At 33.3% G+C, this 18,646-nt stretch overlaps 1 protein-coding gene across 5 annotated transcripts in view; it reads right to left on the reverse strand.

The window, feature by feature from the left end:
* The window catches only part of LOC145688018 (uncharacterized), a 553,165-nt gene that overhangs the window by 76,953 nt on the left and 457,566 nt on the right, over positions 1-18,646 (reverse strand). For all 5 annotated transcript variants that reach the window (XM_081761686.1, XM_081761689.1, XM_081761687.1 and 2 more), the window contains 4 exons: positions 13,299-13,539; positions 8,097-8,227; positions 5,347-5,488; positions 1,413-1,500 (listed from right to left, as the gene is read on the reverse strand). In XM_081761686.1, coding sequence (XP_081617812.1) covers positions 1,413-1,500; positions 5,347-5,488; positions 8,097-8,227; positions 13,299-13,539 — 602 coding nt within the window. The remainder of the gene's footprint in view (positions 1-1,412; positions 1,501-5,346; positions 5,489-8,096; positions 8,228-13,298; positions 13,540-18,646) is intronic.

The raw sequence follows: 18,646 nt of genomic DNA on the forward strand, positions 1-18,646 counted from the left end.
ATAGGTATATCATGAGTTTACGCAAATGATTTTAATTTGAAATCCGCTTACGCATTTCGTTATCAGGAACTAGGAATAAAAAAATGAATAATTTCTTTCACCAGTTACAGTTAGACAAGAAGTACGAATTAGCAATTCATAAATTGTAGGCATTTACAGGAACAGTAGCTAATCAGATTAGTCACAAGACATTGTACTTTATATGTCAAAAAAATGTAATTAACATTCAAGTAAGAAATTCTCGGAGAAAATAAATGTTAAATATAAACATATAACTCACCACTATTAATGTTATCCTAGAAATGTCCTGTGAACCTCTATTGGCAGAAGACTTTTTTTATCACTCAAAATACCTGGGGAGGGGGAGCTAGGCCCTCGCGGCCTTAGGCTTGACCCGCCACTGGGTATAAGTTATTTTTAAGTATTGACGTTTGCTTTTGATCCTTATAACCATGTCGGTCCCGGCGTCCCCCACAGGGGATATAAAATATGACGATATTATTCTTTCTTTACAACTTTAAAATTAGACTGGCAACATTGAAAACTGTATACAGGGCATGATCAATTTATGATCAGCCCCTGTAAACAATTTTCAATGTTGCCAGTCTGATTTTAAATTTGTAAAGAAAGAATAACATCGTCATATTTTATGTCCCCTGTAGGGAACGCCGGGAGTGATATGGATAAGATGAAACTAAATGAATTAACAAACAAATGTTTCTTATGTAGGAAACAAAGTCTGATGATCTTTTATATAGAATAAGACGATTGATACAAATCAGTTAACGTACTTACAATACCAACGTATAATAATTCTAACAATTGCATATAAAGATAAACTATTTGAAAACAGTAAAATATTCGTTGTAAAAGTTCTAGTCCTAAGTCATCTCCGGGTATCTACATGTACTGTGAAGCTATACCAGACTATCCCATGAAAATGACCGTCCAGTACTTTCTAAAACCAAAGTAATGGTTTGAATATCTGATGTGGATGTACGTATGTTTGTTTTAGACAAACGATTAGAATAATAGTATTAAACTATAATAATTTAGATTAAAAGTTGAGGAAGTGGCTTAAATGCAAGATTAGATGCTTGAAGTTAAAGGAAATTCTCACTATTTCCAATGGAGAGATAAATAACTGTAATTTAACGGTAGTACACTGTATATGGATTCTATTCTTAAGGCATCTAGGTGAAAAACTAGTCGTCTCAATTGAAGAAACGTCTTTTGCCTGAGAAAAATTGTTATTCTGTACTTCTGGGATAACATTTCCATCCTAGAGACAATGAAATAAACGTAAACCAACACTGTTAAGTGATATCACGAAAAATATTTCGCTTTATTATTTAAACATTACTCTCAAATTTTTACACTAAGAAGATAATTGATAATTTAAAGCTTCTTACTTGCTCCAGTTGTTCGTTCTAGATGATGCCTAATTAAGAATTCTTTTCTTGAACGAGGGATATCTTTCTTTTCCTCTTGTTTTTCTGCCTGAAACGAAAACTCGAACCCATTACTAATTTCATTATAAAAAAATTCAGAATATGCACACACACATATAATACTCCAAAAATAATATTTCACAGCTCACAAATGTAAGTATCTGTCCGGCACAGGCATTTGATTGAACTTAAGATTAAGAATATTACAGAAAGGCATTAAGTTACGGTAGTCTTGCTCACATTTTCAGGACAAAACTCAACTTGAATATCTGCAATGTTACTGGCATATTCACACAGGTGATGCCCTGTCCGAATTCATGTGTAGAAACATTGGAATATTGTTTAACAATCAGTGTTCGTTTCGTGTGGATGCTTCGTCCCTTTTCAATCACCCTGTATATTTAATTTAATTTATAGTTTCCATAAATTAATTTTTTTAAGTAGATATATAAGAAATTATCTCAGTAGACTTATAGCTTTTCTTTTTACTATATTTAAAATGACATAAAAGTATAAAACTAAGTCAAAATTTCAATATTTAGGTGTGTAGTACTTACAAAATACAAGTAAGTAACCAGTTACTTTGTACTACTTACAATTAAATAATTTGTCCGCTAGAGATGTACAGTCCATTAAGGAATAGTTTTGCGTCCTGAACTAAATGAAGTAGTTTTCGCTGTTTCTTTCAAGTCTAATTTGATTCAAATGTAATGCAGGGTGATTCTCACTTTGAATCTAAAATAAGTTCAGGTGTGCGCATCGGAATAAAACAGAAAATATTATCTTATTATAAAGTGCGAAGGTAATCTGCGAGACATGCTGTTATCTTTACTGCTTGTATGCCCATCCTCCTCCTGCCTTGTCTCTTACTGGAAGAAGTACGAAAAACGCAACGCCAATTGTGGACATGAACCTATAGTTTAACGTGGGATTCGAATCACATGAGCTACCACCGGGATTAGAACCCGAATATTTAAAAAAAAAACATGGACGTTATTTCTTTATTACATGTTTTAGGGGTACACTGGAAGTGTTGAAATTTAAAAAAAAAAAAAAAGTAAAGCAACATATCCTACGAGTTATACATTCCAATACCACATAATTGTAAACAGTAGTAGTATATCTGTCAGCGTTTGTTTCATGCCCAAATGATAATGAAAAACGAAGGATAATCATTTCTTCAGTCAAAGATGAACCCTTATTGTTTGGAGTGTTTCGTCCAATGAACAACATATATCACCAATATTATAATTAATTGTGTGTGTGTAATATATTTGCTTATTACATATTGCATGCAAGAATAAAAAAAAACACCGATCATACACGAATTAGAATCTCCTATGGGAAGTAGACTCAAATCTTGAAAACGGTGCGATATCTTGAAAAATAATCGAAAAAAACTCCCCTTTATGATACCCCTTGCCGATAGTTTTTATTTTATTTTATTTATTTATTTATTTATTTATTTTTTTTTTACTAAGACGTCTTTCATTTGTGTCTGTAAAGGGACACGTATAGATGTTGCGAGGAATGAAAAGGAGATTCCTGCTCACCTGATCCGCTGTGTAGAGAGCGCAGGTTCAGCTAGTATTCATAAAGTTTCTATATTCATAAAAAAAAGTCTGAACATCCGTGCAAGATTAAGAGTAATGTTGGGTGATTTTTTCCCTTAGGGTGTATAGATTAGTTTCTTCTGAAGATAAGTTAAAGGAGCAACCACAACAGGCTTACAAATTAGCACTTCTAAATGATCATTCTAAAATAACGTTTGATATATGGAAATTACAGTCATTAAAAATTTACAATAACACAGTGAAAATACTGTCCAGGACTACGTTAAATTTTTGTCTATGATTATACTTTTAGTTCGTTACTCTTCAAATGACTTGCAAAGGATGGTGAAAGGAAACCTTGGATATTTCAAAACTCATTTATGATTAAGTTAAGAATTCTTTATCTGTAAAAATTGCTTAGCAATTCAGTTTTTTTTTTTTAATTTCACTTCCACAGACACGAATTAACATAACTTACACACATTAACATCATTCTCCGCAACTCAGTTCTTTCCATTTCACTCAACACAGAATGTTCATGAATATTGGTGTAGAAATTATCGGTGCCTATCATTTCTAAGAAAAAGTTGGTTGTTGCTAATGAATACCATAAATATCGCATACGTCCCTAAACCATGTTAATCATAGATAATTCATAGCATAACCCGTAATACTAAGAAAATGAATCTGCATATCATTTTGGCCTAAACTTTCGTATAGACTTCAGAAAATTGCAAATAAATATGGTCTCAAAGTAGTGCTCTCTCAAATATCCATTGAAAGTAGGAAGCAACCTTAAGAGATACAAAAATTATTATGTGGACAATCAAAATTCCTTGAGAATTTACTCTGTGATGTGTCAATGATTCAAACCCACATTGGAATGACCAAAAGGCATATAGCAGTTAGGTTTACAGAATATTTAAAAGACTCTAAAGATTGTGATCTTGCAGTACCACGTCTATCCAAACATTTATTCGCATCAAAACACATGATTAGAAAGGTATAATTGCTACATAGGACTTCTCCGCAAATTGAAAGGCATACTTACGAATCTTTCTTTATTAGAACTAAGGAATCAGAACATATTCTTGACTAGGGCACACTTAATAAAACTAGAATTATATTATTAAACTTAGCAACCTTATCAAAGAATAAAACAGCTCTTCCAAAGGAAAAAAAAGTTTTAAAATTTTCATGTTACCCAGCAACCTATGGTTGAGGTGAAAAAGAAGAAGAAACTTAGCAACACTTCGAATAAACTCGAATAAACGTGGTAGGCACATAGTAATAGTGTAGGCCTTGTTTTAACAATATAAGCCTACCCTACCTTTATGGACTTGTATCAGAAGTTAACACACTGTTTTTCGAGAGCTTTTGTGAACGCAGCGTTGAACTTCCGGGTTCCATAGGCCATAGAGTTAGTTAGTTTAGTTAGTTAGTTAGCATACTGTATAGAGTGCTTTTGTAACATAGGATTGTGTGGTACTTAACCTTACTTTTGGTTTTGTTATTTCTGCATTGTTGCTTAAGTTACGTGTATGTTATTCGAAAAAAAAAGAAAAACCTGTTGGGAATGAGGCTACAAGGGTACGGACACGTAATGTTACGGAATAATGACACATGCCTATATATTGGATATGTGTTGCTAGGTTAGATTCTGTGCAACAAATCATTTTGGATAGCAATCGGATCAAGATGGATTAGGACTCAAGGAATCTCTTATGTTCTCTCGTGTAGTGGAATCTCTTTCTCTCATTTTGGTAATATGATTATATAGGGATTTGTTGGAGCATGTTTAGAAACAGATGCTCTATTGTGGAATATGGAAGTAGAGAGTAAGAAATATCTCTTGAGTAAATAGTATGTTTATGTTAGGTTCTGTACAGATGCTTAAGCGTAACTCAGAACTTGGAATGTACTCGTGTGGTCGTTGAGGGAATCAGTTGTGAATATAAGTTACGAATAATAACTGGCACAGTTAAAGTTTATACGTTCCTCCTCCTTTATAATAATAATAGTAAACAAATAATAACTAATAGATCCATATGAAATAACCTTTCTTTGTGATATCACACATTTCACTTGTAAACTGTCTAAAATTTGGAAAAAAATGAAATGAAATTTTTGAGTTTTACGTCCCACGGTTATGCCGGCTAGGCTAAAGAAGGCGGTGTCTAAAACTTGGGAACTCTATTCTTAATCATTATGACTATTTTCTTTAAAAATATTTTGGGGATATAACTTCAAACTGACTTAATCTGAACATGTTGTTTCAATACATTAATTCTTATTAATATTTGTATGAACAATTATAAGGCAGAGAAAAATAAAAGACTTACTTTGAAAATTTCAGCTTTCTTCTTTTCAGCTTCTAATTTGTCTTCTATTCGTGCAGATAACTGTTGAGCTCTAGTGGTAGCGCTTTTAGTTGGAGAGGTCTTCTTGCTATTCTCTTTGTCTTTCTCTTCTTTCGTTATGGACCTACAATAAAATACAATGCCATATTTCATTTTTTTGCATAGCAAAACATTTCAGTGTCTTCTTACTCGGACATATAAGGTACACGGACATTCATATTATTATTATTATTATTATTATTATTATTATTATTATTATTATTATTATTATTATTATTATTATTATTATTATTATTATTATTATTATTATTAGTCGGTTGGTTAAGCAGCGGATTTGCCCAATTAGAGGGATTATGTGGTGATAAGAGATTTTACAAAGTTGAGAAAACTATATGATTTCTAATTTCAAAATTTTTCTTTGCAGAGGAAAGTAACTTATAAAAATTAAAAATTAAATAGCACTGTTTACATTTAAAACCACACTTTTCATTGATGCTTACACTTAGTGTTTGTTTCTCTAGTAATGTTGTGACTAATTCTTTAAGATATATTAAGATTTAATAATTATGTCTCTGTAATTCTAAGCATATGGGTGGTTCTCAGCGTCAGATTTCCGATTAGACAAACAAGGCAAGTTGATTAGGGCCGCAGAACTCAAAGGGGCCGCGAAAGAAAGACAATAAATAAATAAATAAAAATAAATAAATAAAAATAAATAAATTGAAATAATTATCTTTTCTAAATTATTATTGTAACGTTTTCCGCTTTCTTTGGTTCGGTATATTTCATTGTTACGTTAAAACAACAAACCTAAATTTTCTCAAAAACACTTCACAGTTCACACTTAACACTAGTCAGAAAGCGTTGCATGGTGTCACCTGTTAAACTGATTACCCCAAGGGTACCTTTATATACTAGAAAGTAAACGTACTGTAAAGCAGTCTGTGACAAAAGCGAAACTGTCAAACATATGCTAGAACGATTTCAATAGTCGATAGCTTATCACTGGATGGGTGTAATGACGGGTAATAGGGCATCGGTCATAAATTGCTTAGGGCCGCAAGGCGCCTAAATCTGCCACTGACACTTATGGAAACTTAAAACTGTAAATTTATAATAAGACTACCTGAGATTCCCGGTTTTCGCACGAGGAGAATAAGTATATGGAAAGTATTCAAACCCTTTCTTTCCTTAGGATGCGCATTTCAATGAAAACATAATGATGATAACACGTAATGCCACCTCTTCCCACTCTCAACCTTCACCCCTTCTCCCCCTATGCCAATAGGGGATAAATTTGGACTTCCACGGCATTGTGGGTGTCACTATTCATCTCACCAATCCCCAAAACTATGGGTTGAACACTAATATTGATCGTTTTAGATTATTGTTACACTTCAAACTGTTCCTCCTCAACTTCTACATGTCGATGGGAGATGAAGTTGGACTTAAACGGCATCTGGAGTGTCACTATTCATCTCAACAAACCTAAAACCTATGGATTGAACTTTAATACTGGACGTATTTTATTATATTTTACATCAACCGACAGACATGAAACAGACTATAAAGTTTTATAGTTCCTTTTATCTTGTTGGACATTTTGCAGATCACAAATTTTATTTTTTTTCATAAGTTAGAAAGTACTTAGTCATTTGTTTTTCTAATCATTTTCATAGCTCTTTTCATTCAAAGTTAGACTAAGGTAAAAACATTTCATTAGCTATGATAATAAAAATATAAATTATATTTATCTAATCGTTATGCATTACTGTATTTTATCTGCAAAAAAGATTATTTTAATTCTAGTAGTAAAATTGTGGCACCTTTCGTTAAGTCACTCTGTAGAAAATACTATTTATAAGAATAGCCATAAATTAAAGAAAAGAATTAAATCAATTTTGGGACGAACAACATTTTTGCTTTTTGTGTATTTGTTCAGAAATGTAAGCTTAAGAAAATTAAGGCAGCCAAAAGGTTGTCTTGTTAATTATCTTAATTTAAATATTTGCATATAAATAATTAATTTTTAAAATATGAAAAGTTACCAAGAAGGCGTGTGTGAACGGTTAGCTCTCCCGTTGAAACTATTTAACTCACATTGAAGTTACAAAGTTCCCATTCAAATGAACTAAACTATCTACACTGTGTTTTAAAGCATGTTTAGCTTCTTCAGTTGGTGTTTGGAATAAAAGGAAAGATAAAATTGTCAGTTACTTTTCTCTATCAGATAAATATCTATATATTTCCTTTTATTAGGTTAAAAGAATCAAATAGAAATATCACATAAAGGATCCCAATTTTCACCCTTGCCATTGTGTTTTGAAACGTTATTATATATAGAAAGCTTGATTAATTTGAATGGTAAGATCGTAACTTTCTATTTTCACTCTGAGCGGTCATTCTTGCGATCAACTAACTGTATGAATTTGAACTTTTGCATTACAATTGGGAATTTCAGGTTTGAATCCCGCGGACGGCCATCCTGACAATTTTCATCCTTAATCTCACTACACGAATCTAGAACTTGGCCGACTTCGTTATCACTTCACATTTTGAATTGTTAAAATTTCCAGTTTAAAATGGTTTTACAGGTGTATCTTAAATAAGATTACTACATGAATTATGAATCTGTATAATTCATATTTCTCTATGGACACATTTTTCAATATTATATATTACCACGTAACCACAAAGACTGAAGCATCAATGAATGCTCTATGAGTACGTACCTCGGAGTAGTTGCAGCGAGAGATAGTGCTGATAATGAACTTCTTCTAGAAACTTGTTCCCAAAGGGTCATCTGTTTGTTGTAAAGTTCAGCAATATGTTGTGGTACCAACTCAGTTCCCCATCCACGGTGCTGTAATTAAACAGAAAAACAGTTTTCTTCAATATAAATTCAGGATCTAGAATGCAACAGAGTATATAGAAGTCTAAACAAAAAGCAACAGTTAGACGTAAGTAAATACGACAAATAAGAGTGCGTGAAACATATGGTAAAAACTCACATATAATCAATTAGTTACGAAATTTCTTCATTAAGTTAATGGTGTGAAAGTATCGTAGAATCAATTTTAGCTGCATATTATAAATAAAAAGATAACCGATTGAATTCTGTTACAGCTGTATTCAAAATATAACTATTTCAGTCACATTTTACATTTTGTCAATTTGTTCTCAAACAGATAATATTTATAATATACACTAAAATAAACCTGACATATTTCTAGATTCTACCAAAACCTAGCGGTAAAAATTGCATGTATTATTTACCACTGTATTTGGAAAAATTAGATGTTTCCATTCACTAAAGTCATCTGTGTGAAACCATAGCAAAAGTTTGGTTATGATATTGTAATCCTAGAAATTACTTTTGCTTTAAGGGTATTATACCATTCATGCTGAAGACCACGAAGAACATCAACAGGGATACGTATAATATAATAATTATGTTATAATATTAAAGAGAGACATTTAAATACTATGCTGAACAATTAGACTTTATTTTGTGGGAAGACAATTCATTGGGTACAAATTATTTGCATAACGATGGTGATAGCATAACTTGATACTGTCATTGGAAAAGGAAATTATACATATAGAATTAAACAAATAGTTACAAAATTATGTAATGTATTCTGAAAAAAATACAAGAGAAGTTACGTTTTAACAAAAAAAATATTTACATATTTTACTGAATTGAAACCACATAGTTTGCAATATTATTTCAATTACAAGTGGAAAAAGTATTTAAAGTAACATATACATAAAACAAACTGCTGTGTTTAATGAGATGTTCTTGAGTTTTGACAATAGAAGCTCATAGGTTAAAATGGGTTCGTTGAAAGCAAGAGAATCATTATTGCTTCTCTAAGTTTATCATCAATTGTTAAATGCTTTCTCACTGTAGAATCAATTAATATTTAATATTCTCTCTGCTTTCTCCATTCCTGCAAAACAAGTAATTACATCATTTCATCTTTGAAGTTTCATGTGCCAATTATATAACACTGATCTGGCTTGGAGTCAAATATTTCTTGTTATCTTTCTGGTAATATACTATTTCTAATAAAATGTGAAATAGGAACTCCATACGCATGTTTCTCAATTATTCGTATAATTACATGTATCTTTTTCTTCTGATTCAGAATTAGCATTTGTCCAAAAACTAAATATTTCCTTATTTCTTTTATTCTGTAGAAAGAGCTTTGTTACACACAGGCGAATAGAGTTTGACCTCTTTTATAAGATTTAAAATAATTTTATAATATTCTGCGATCAGTTAAGCTGTGTTTAATATAAATAGAAATCTTACGGGTGTAACGTTGGAAGTTGAAGTTACATATTATAGTTGTTATTATTTCTCTATAAAATTAATTGCTGTAGCATCTTACACAAACTTGCATTACAGAACATTCTCGCTTTATGCTTCTAACATTTATTAGATATAAAGAAGTCTTCATTATTTTTGGTTTCTAATTGTCTTATGTTGCAGAAGCATTATCAGAACAAATATCTCATTTTCAAATCGTCTGGGAAAAATGATCACTTCTTCAAGCCTGTAACATGGAAATATCAGTTTTAGGAAAGAGCTTAATATGTTGTCAGTTGATTAATTTCTTCGATTATTTGTAGTGCATACAGTGAATGCGGCACTTACTCTTTACTTTACATTCTTACCGACTGAGAAATGCGTTAAGAATATATATAATAAACAAAATGCAGAATATTATTAAAAGGGAAAACAAAAATAAAGAGAACAATTGAGGAGTTCTATCTAATAGAGGCTTATACCGGCATAGGCCCTTTTTAGGGAGATTGCATTTTAAAATTCTTTGGTATTAATTCTATAAACCTTCAAAATTTCATTGCGATATCGCAAGTCTCGATGCTGCTACAATGAAGGAGTGGAGGTCGTTGTGAGACGAAAGCGAGTATCTGCTGCAGTTATATTGGTGGGGTAGTTTTTTGAACAGCGTTGAATACGTCGCAATGTGCCAGCACGAGTTCAGATATAGACCAAAGAAACAGAAGAGACAGTCAAAAAGGGATCGTAACGCAAAGAAAAAGAAAAGGAACTCAGGTTAGAGTTAAATAACAAGTACTGGCAAAGATATTCCCAAAAAGTAACTTGCATTTATGGACAGATGCTGTAAAAGAACTTTCAATGCTGAGGAACAAGAAGAGTCGTTTGCTCAATTTTACGGAAATGGCTCAAAGGGACAAGAAGATGCCCTGCTGTCAGGCCTACTACAGAGTAGACGTACTCAGCCAAAGAACGAGATGTACGGAGTTTGTTTCGTTTTCTGGATCCAGATGCTGTTGCTGGGTACGAGGAAGTGTTCCGTCAAGTCCAAATCGTAAACCAAGAACTACACAGCGGGAATGCAGAAGATGATTTTCATGAGTATGTTTTACCAGCCCTACACAATGCATAGACTGTTTCCAGTGCGTAGGACTGTTACATGCCCATTTTCTACATAATACATGGACTACTTTAATGTATTATTGTTGCACATATATTGTTTTGGTTACTTTATACTGTATTCCTTACTTTGCAATTACGTTTATTAATTCATATTCACAAAGCGTATCACACAACTGCTACGATACATACACGCGAGAACCCTGCAAAGTCGTTCTCTCTAATAAGGGCTATGCAAACCTTTTTTTAAAACATTCATATTTATGTTATAGTATAACAAACTGTTATTTTCTTTGTATTTTGTAGAATAAAAAAAAATCCATGTTTCTCTTTTAGGGTGCACATGTACAAACGCTAAATAAAAAAAAAAAAAAAAAAAAAAACATATCTATGTTAGAAATATTTATACGCAATTTTCTCAAAACATGTTTTCCCGTTATGGGCCCTTATTACATAGAACTCCTCAATTTCAAATTCCAGAGTTCCAACGAGAGCTTTTCACTACAGACCTATTGAAGAAACCAAACATATCTATTGAAGAAAGAAAAAAAAATGTATTGTACAACAAATTACAGTATTTAATTTGAATAGTTCTAATATGTAGAAGGAAATAACAGCCACTAATTAATATTTATTGTAACATTTCCACAATTAGCTTTTATTCCGACGACGTTAGATGTGTCAAGCATAAGAGTGCGTATCAGTCTGAGAGTAGGCTATCAGAGAGTGAACAGAACATTTGTATGTTACAGTCATAAAGTAGGCAAGACATAGACGTTGTAAAACTTCCTCGAACAGTTTCTGTTACATGTTCGCTTCACATGTCACAAAGAAACCTCCAATTCTATTTGCAGTATCTGCTATTTGCCTTCTAGGGAACGAGAAAGCTGGCAACTACAAGCAACTGATAACTGACCTGGTACGAAACTATGAACTATTAGGATGCAGGATGTCGTTGCACCTCGACTAACTTCTCTCTCAAGTTAGGGGTAGTAAGCGATGAACAAGAAGAACTTTTCCACCAACAGATTTTACAAATATAGCAACGGTACCAAGGGAAACGAGAGCCTGCTATGATGGAAATTATTGTTGGTTTCTTCTGAGAGATACCAAGCAAAAGTGCAAGAGACGCTCCATGTTTACCGAAAGGAAAAGTTCCAAGTACACGTCACAGTGAAAGCTTGTGCACATACAACCAAGATATCGGTGTTCGCTGTGTTATTCAGTAGGTTCCATGTATACATATTCTCCGGATGGCACCCGAATGGTAGATTTGCTTGTATTAATGCAGCATTTTTGTGTGTTTACTGGTGTTCCATGACCTTTCTTATTCTCATAGCAGTTTGAACACAATGTGTTTACAGACAACAACGGCAGTGTAATTTCTTTTAACAGCAGTATGTATTTCTATACCCTCCTTGTTCTTGTGTGTGTGTGTGTTCTTTCACACTCTTGTATTCTTTGCTATTTCCATTATTTTCTCAACCTGTAACATGACTATGCCTTCACTCTGTACAAACCTGGATATTCTTTCGGAATATACACTATGTTAGAATGTATGTCACTTTATTTTTGAACACCCTGTAGCAACAAAATGTAACATGATGGAACATTTTTGACTACATTGACGGAATCATGAGGTCGAAATTAGCTAAGATCACTCATCAAGGAACAGAAATTCCCGTAAATGTAACAGTTGTGGACCCGAGTGCAATAGTGATCTAAGCAACCTAGATCCACAACATAAATAAAAGTCAAATTACAAACTAAATCTCAGCTCCTAGTAGAAGTCTTCAGTGCAGCATATCGTATCAGGGTTTACTTGTATTGCCAAAGGTGAACTCGGTAAAACAATTTACAGAAGAAAATGGAAAATTTTAAGCTTGTGTTTCTCATTTTTAAATTAGTGTTGCTCCACAATTCATTGCTTTGAACTAAGATTATTTATTTTTTTTTCAATGACATTGCTTCTTTTTTGTGAGGACCAAATATATTTTCTAGTCATTAGGAGGTAGTTATGCAGATTACCTGTAAAATTGGTATTGTTATGAATTCTTTCGATATTGATCCAACATCTTCAATTACTTAATGACAAGCGATAAACTTGACTCTATAAATAAAAAGGTAACACATAAATTTAATTATTTCCTTCAGTAGATCTTTCTTATCGATCCACTTATCTAGGAAGAGTGATCATAGAAAATAAAATGACTACTGTTTATGATTAATTATTGACTTTTTGAACAGTCACAATGTAGGAAAACAAAACGGTTCAACAAATACAATTATTTTCCATTTACACCTTCTGTGATCATTGTACACAAAAATCTTATCAAATGATGTAGCTTGCTGTTGAAGAAACTACACACAATTGAATAAATTTGGATTGGTGTGTAAAACATGTATTTAATATTTATTTGAAATAGTAAGTTGATAATCGTAGAAAGCAGAGTTTAGTAAGATTATTTTTACTTCCCTTGATACAAGATAATGACTTTTTTTTTACCTTATATTCTCCTGCTTTCTTGCGAAGTTCCAGAACTTCACGATACCACGAATCACTTGGTTGTGGTAACTCAGGAACGGGAACAGGAACAGGAACTGGAACTGGAACTGGAACTGGAACGGGAGCATGCGCAGGCACAGGCGCAGGCTCAGGTTCTTTCTTCTTTTGAAATCGTCCTTCAACATATTCATATTGAGAGAATGGGCGGAACTTCTTCTTGTATTCCGTCTTAAATTCTTTTCTGTAGAGAAGATAACACAATTAGTTAAAAAGCTGATGCAGTGGCTTTTAGAATAAATGAACAAACAATAACAACTAAGAAAAAACATACTTTTACATAGCCAACTCTATTGTTATGATGGTTCCAGCGAAATCACCGAAGTTAGGTAGTGCGAGATTTGGCCAGTACTTGAATGAGTGACTATTGGGGAAAACCAGAGGATGTTGGGAATAGGGCGTTCACCCAGCGTATTGAGGACAACTGGGGGTTACAATGAAAGAAGTAATGAGTTCCGTTCGAGAAAAACAGCAACAACGGTGGTGGGATTCATACATTCCCCAACTTAAAATCGCCAGCAGGTCATGTCATTTCAAATCCTTGAGGAGTTCATGCAGGGAGTTTAGTCTAAATTTCTATATTGCATTCCTTTCTTGCTAAATGCATGGAAAGACGTAGCAGAGAAACTAAATAGAGCTCTCTGGCGTCACACATATGAAGATTTATAATTAACCAGCCAAATAATACATATTGAACTGTGTGATTCATGGTCGTTGGTTTATATCCTAATGTCACTGTTACTGGACTAAAGTCTAGACTAAAGTTTGCTACTATTCAATTCCAATAGCATTCCAATTGTCTCAAAAATTATGTCCCCACTGGCAAGATCGTACTGAAGTCGTATCTATGATCGTGTTGAAGTATATTTCTATTTCGGCGGTAAATATTGATAAATTACATATCTAACAAGAGAAATTTGTGTGAGTGAAAATTACTTCTTATTTCATCGAAATTTCTATATTTCTATGTCTTATTTCTTTTCGGAAGACGAGGCATGATCGAAGGCTTAAATTTTAGTGACAATGTGAATGGACTTGTGTAAAATAAAATTGATATTTAGCTTCTAGTCACCAGAACTGTGTAATTATTCCCTTAAACAGAATTTATAATACAAATGAGATGACATGTACTTGTCGTGACGGATTTTGGTATTCCTTGAACTCTATTTTTGAAATATTTTTGAATTTTGATGGTTGGTAGAAAAGAGGAGGAATCCTGAAGTAGGAGTGAAAAAAATCACTAGAAACGGGACAGAACTCTTTCTCTCTGTCTATCTTTCACTATCTCTCACTTTTCTCTCTCTCACATACACACCTACACACAAACCTACACAAACACACACACGCACACACAAGATTAAGCAATCTTTCGCTAAATATTTCATTAGTAAGCAAGGAGGGCAAGAAGTGTGGAAGAAAAAGCAATAATTGAGAAGTGTAGGGAACGTCACAGAACAGTAATTAAAATCACATGATAGTGCTGGCAAGTTAAAAATTGGAAGAGTTTTCTGGAGGAACATAAAACTCAGGGGATGGCTTGATCAGTAAGAACAAGGGTAAAAGAAATAATTAATGAAGAAAGAAAAACGTACTTAAGTATGTAAGAATTTATAATAGAAACAAGTAAAAGAGAAATGTAAGTTAAATAAAAATAAAAAGTATTAAAATTAAATGTAAAAAATGAAATGAAATATTTCAGTTTAATGTCCCAGGATTATGCTAAGGGAGACGATGATTAAAGTAAATGAATGATGATGAAAGAATTGATCGAATAATAAAGTAGGAGGAAACGGCAGTATCCCGAGAAAACCCAAGGACACGATTTTGTCCACTGCAAACTTACCTGGCCATTGATCGATTGATTAAATAACATATAGAAAGAAGAAAAATATAAAATATAATCTAGAAAAAAATACGAATTAAAATGAAAAACAAAGAGAGTGTTATGGGGTGAAATTTAGACTAGTAGAGAAGAGGTACACAAATAAGATGGTAACACAATGGTCTTTCTATCTTTTTCTGAGCGACGTAGAAGAGTTTGGGGGAAGGATCCTGAGAATTCTCACGCGGAAGAATAGTCAAATATACCATTGTGATGTACTCTATTATCTGAGACTATTGGAAGGGAAGTCTTAACATTGCACATATATTATTGACTTAATGAGAATTAAAACAGGAGTTGGAGTTTCGGTAACGTAGAAGGTTAGACAGTGGGTGCATTTAAGGATGCAAATGAAGTTCAAAAGTCCAAAGCAACTGAATAGCTCAATATGTATTTTGTCTTTTTTTATTGGACATCGGAAAGGCAGACTGGTGTCGAAAATCTGGCAAGTCTTACTTCTGTTTCTGGAATTTCTTCGGTGAAGGTAAAGGTATTTCTAAGAACGTGATAGTGAAGATCAGGAAGCTGTCGATATCAATGATTTTGGAGTAGGTCAGTAAAGTCCTTTTGGCTTCAGATGAAGATGAGGCTAGGATGGTGTTGACTGAGAAAATTTCAAATAGATGATTGTACGGTTTTTGTATTATTTTTTATTTTAGTAGAATTGAATTATTTATGGATGAAGTTGAAGGGTATACCTTGTTGGAGAACGCTGGCAAGAGAATTTGAGGTAGTTGTTGAGTGATGATGTGGTGGAGAACATAGGGATATCCCGAATGGCTTTGACATTGTATATGGTAGGATTGGGAGCTCTTTAAGTGGAAATATTGTTTGTACACTGGGGGCGGGTTTGATGTGGAGCACTTTCGATACGACAGTTTTCAAGCCTGATTTCTTATCACGGAAGCTGATACTTTGGTTCGTGAAGGTTAGGCGAGTTTAATAGGCATTTATTGATTACTGTACAAATAGTTGCAGTGCTGGTTAGCCTCGGATCAGTATTAGGAAACTATCATTTACGAATCGAAGCCAGATGAAACCTTCTAATGTTGAGGCGGTAAACGGAGAATTTGTTGCTTCAGGCGTTCTATGAAAGGTGAATAATGAAGGTGCTACGTAAGTGCTTATGTCAGTGCTTTTGATTTTAAAATAGTCTGTTTTCCAACGATTATCCGCGGGTGGATTATCCAGGGTTTTTCTTTCCTTTTCTTTCTTCTTCTTTGTGATGATAAATTCCATTTTGAACGAAAATTTACAACGGTAGAATAAGTTATACAACAGGACAACAATTAAGCAAATTAATTAACTAAATTAAATAAATAAATAAAAACAGTTGATCGTTTCTTTTTGTGAAAAAGTAAACCAACAAACTTGTAAGTACAGAAAACTACTATTTATTAAGACAACTATATTTGTAGACAACCATTTTCGTGTTGATTAATGTCCCTTTTCTGCTATTTTTCGGATTATCTGCGATTGTCGCGCCACCCAATTCTGTTCCTAACCCGCAAAATAGCCTGAAAATGGTATAAATTAACACGAAAATGTTTCTGAACAATTTTTATTTACAGTAGGGCCTACACATGCAAATATGGTCTGCTTAGCAGTAGTTTTATGTATTGACAATTTCGTTAACTTTGTTATTACATTACTTTTACTCATGGGCTCTACGTTCTTCAATAATTTCCCAAATATAGATACCAAACCTCAAACGCCTACCATTAATAAGCTTAACATTTGAAGATAACCACTATCTTCAAACCGAAAACACTACTATGGAGTGTGCTCATACGCCAATCAATTCAAGGGGTTCCTGGAACAACAAATTCCCTCCTTATTACCACTTCAGCATTCCACCAGTGCTCGATTCATAAAGGATATTTTTGTAACATGGATCCACGGGGAACGAACACTGGAGATATGCCTACAGTTTTTCAATACCAACTACCTCGTTAAAGTTATTGATCCTACTCCAACCGAACTGTTAAACTTCCTTGCCGTTGATGCCAGACTTGAGGAAGGACTTCTGGAGACTGACGAACACATCAAACTTACCAATAGTATGTAATATCTCCACTTCAATAACCCCCACCCTCTTCATTTTAATCCTTTCCAGCCTTGTGCCCTAACCGTCGAGGAAGCCGTATGTGCTCTCCACCACATTATCCCTCAATAACTACATCAAGAATTTCTTGTCAGCAATTTCCAACTGGGAATAGCCCTCTAACCTGTTTCACAAACTATTCATATGTGTAGAAAATTAAGCGGAAAAAATATCACCGTAAATTCGTCTTTGCGAATTTCCTCGTTCAACATCATTCAAATTTCTGTTCTTTATAGAGAATCGTGAGTTTTGTTATTCAATATTGGTTGTTGAGTTCAAGCCGTCGGCCCTCTGTACACTATAGGTAAAAATGGTGGTTATTTAAAAGTTCTAATTCTTTACTTGTCCTAATACTAAACAATACTATACAGGGTGAGTCGATTAATGTGACCCCCTCCTTGTAACTTCTAAATTAATTGACAGAAATAACTGAAATTTTGTACCAATCAAATACAGAAAAATTTGATGTATTTGGCAATATCACCATGATATTAACGGTGTTGCCATCTTAATATAAAGCTTCATTTTTTTCAGATAGCAGTACATCATATTATTACCTATTTCAAATCTACATTAAAACGAAACATTAAAATACCACACTTTTATTCAGTGTTACCAACTAAGGATGCTATAGTATCGTAAATATCCAAATTTCGGAGGGCAGTAAAACAGTAATAAAGTAACTGGGGTGAACGAGACAGTGCATATCTAAAGTAACTTAGTGTCGAATACTATGACCATGATATGATGCATTGCTGATAAATAAGAACAAAGTTACAAGAAATAGAAAATTGATTTTTTTTATATAGGCTTTATTTCGAAAAGTCCTAAAATAAATATTGTATCTAAGGAGTTAGATGCTTTTCAGCAGGCAAAGCAATCATAATACCGTTTACAGTAATTTGATATCTCAAACCGTTCTGGAAATACACTAAACATTGATAGAGTTTGCAACACTACTTAAAATGACGAATTTGTAGGGAATATTTAAAATGATAATCTTAGCTTTCTTTTGCATCAGCGTATAACATCACAGCGATAGTATTTGGTAGTTGTAATTACAATAATTTTAAGCAGTGTTGCAGACCTTACCAGGAACGGTTTGAGATATCAAATTGTTGTAAACGGCATTACGATTATTTCGATTAATTGAAGTCAAAAGTGTAATTGAAACAACACAGATTAAGTTGCTATTCATCATCCTCACCATATACTTGTATTACTGTATTGGGGGTCACGGTGGCTTACCTATGATGAGTGGGGTCTCTGTTCAGTCCCTGGCCATGTAATTTTGTGGTGGAAAAC

This window comes from Thermobia domestica, chromosome 6 (assembly GCF_964235325.1).
Source record: "Thermobia domestica chromosome 6, izTheDome1.hap1.1, whole genome shotgun sequence".
NCBI classification, from domain to species: domain Eukaryota; kingdom Metazoa; phylum Arthropoda; class Insecta; order Zygentoma; family Lepismatidae; genus Thermobia; species Thermobia domestica.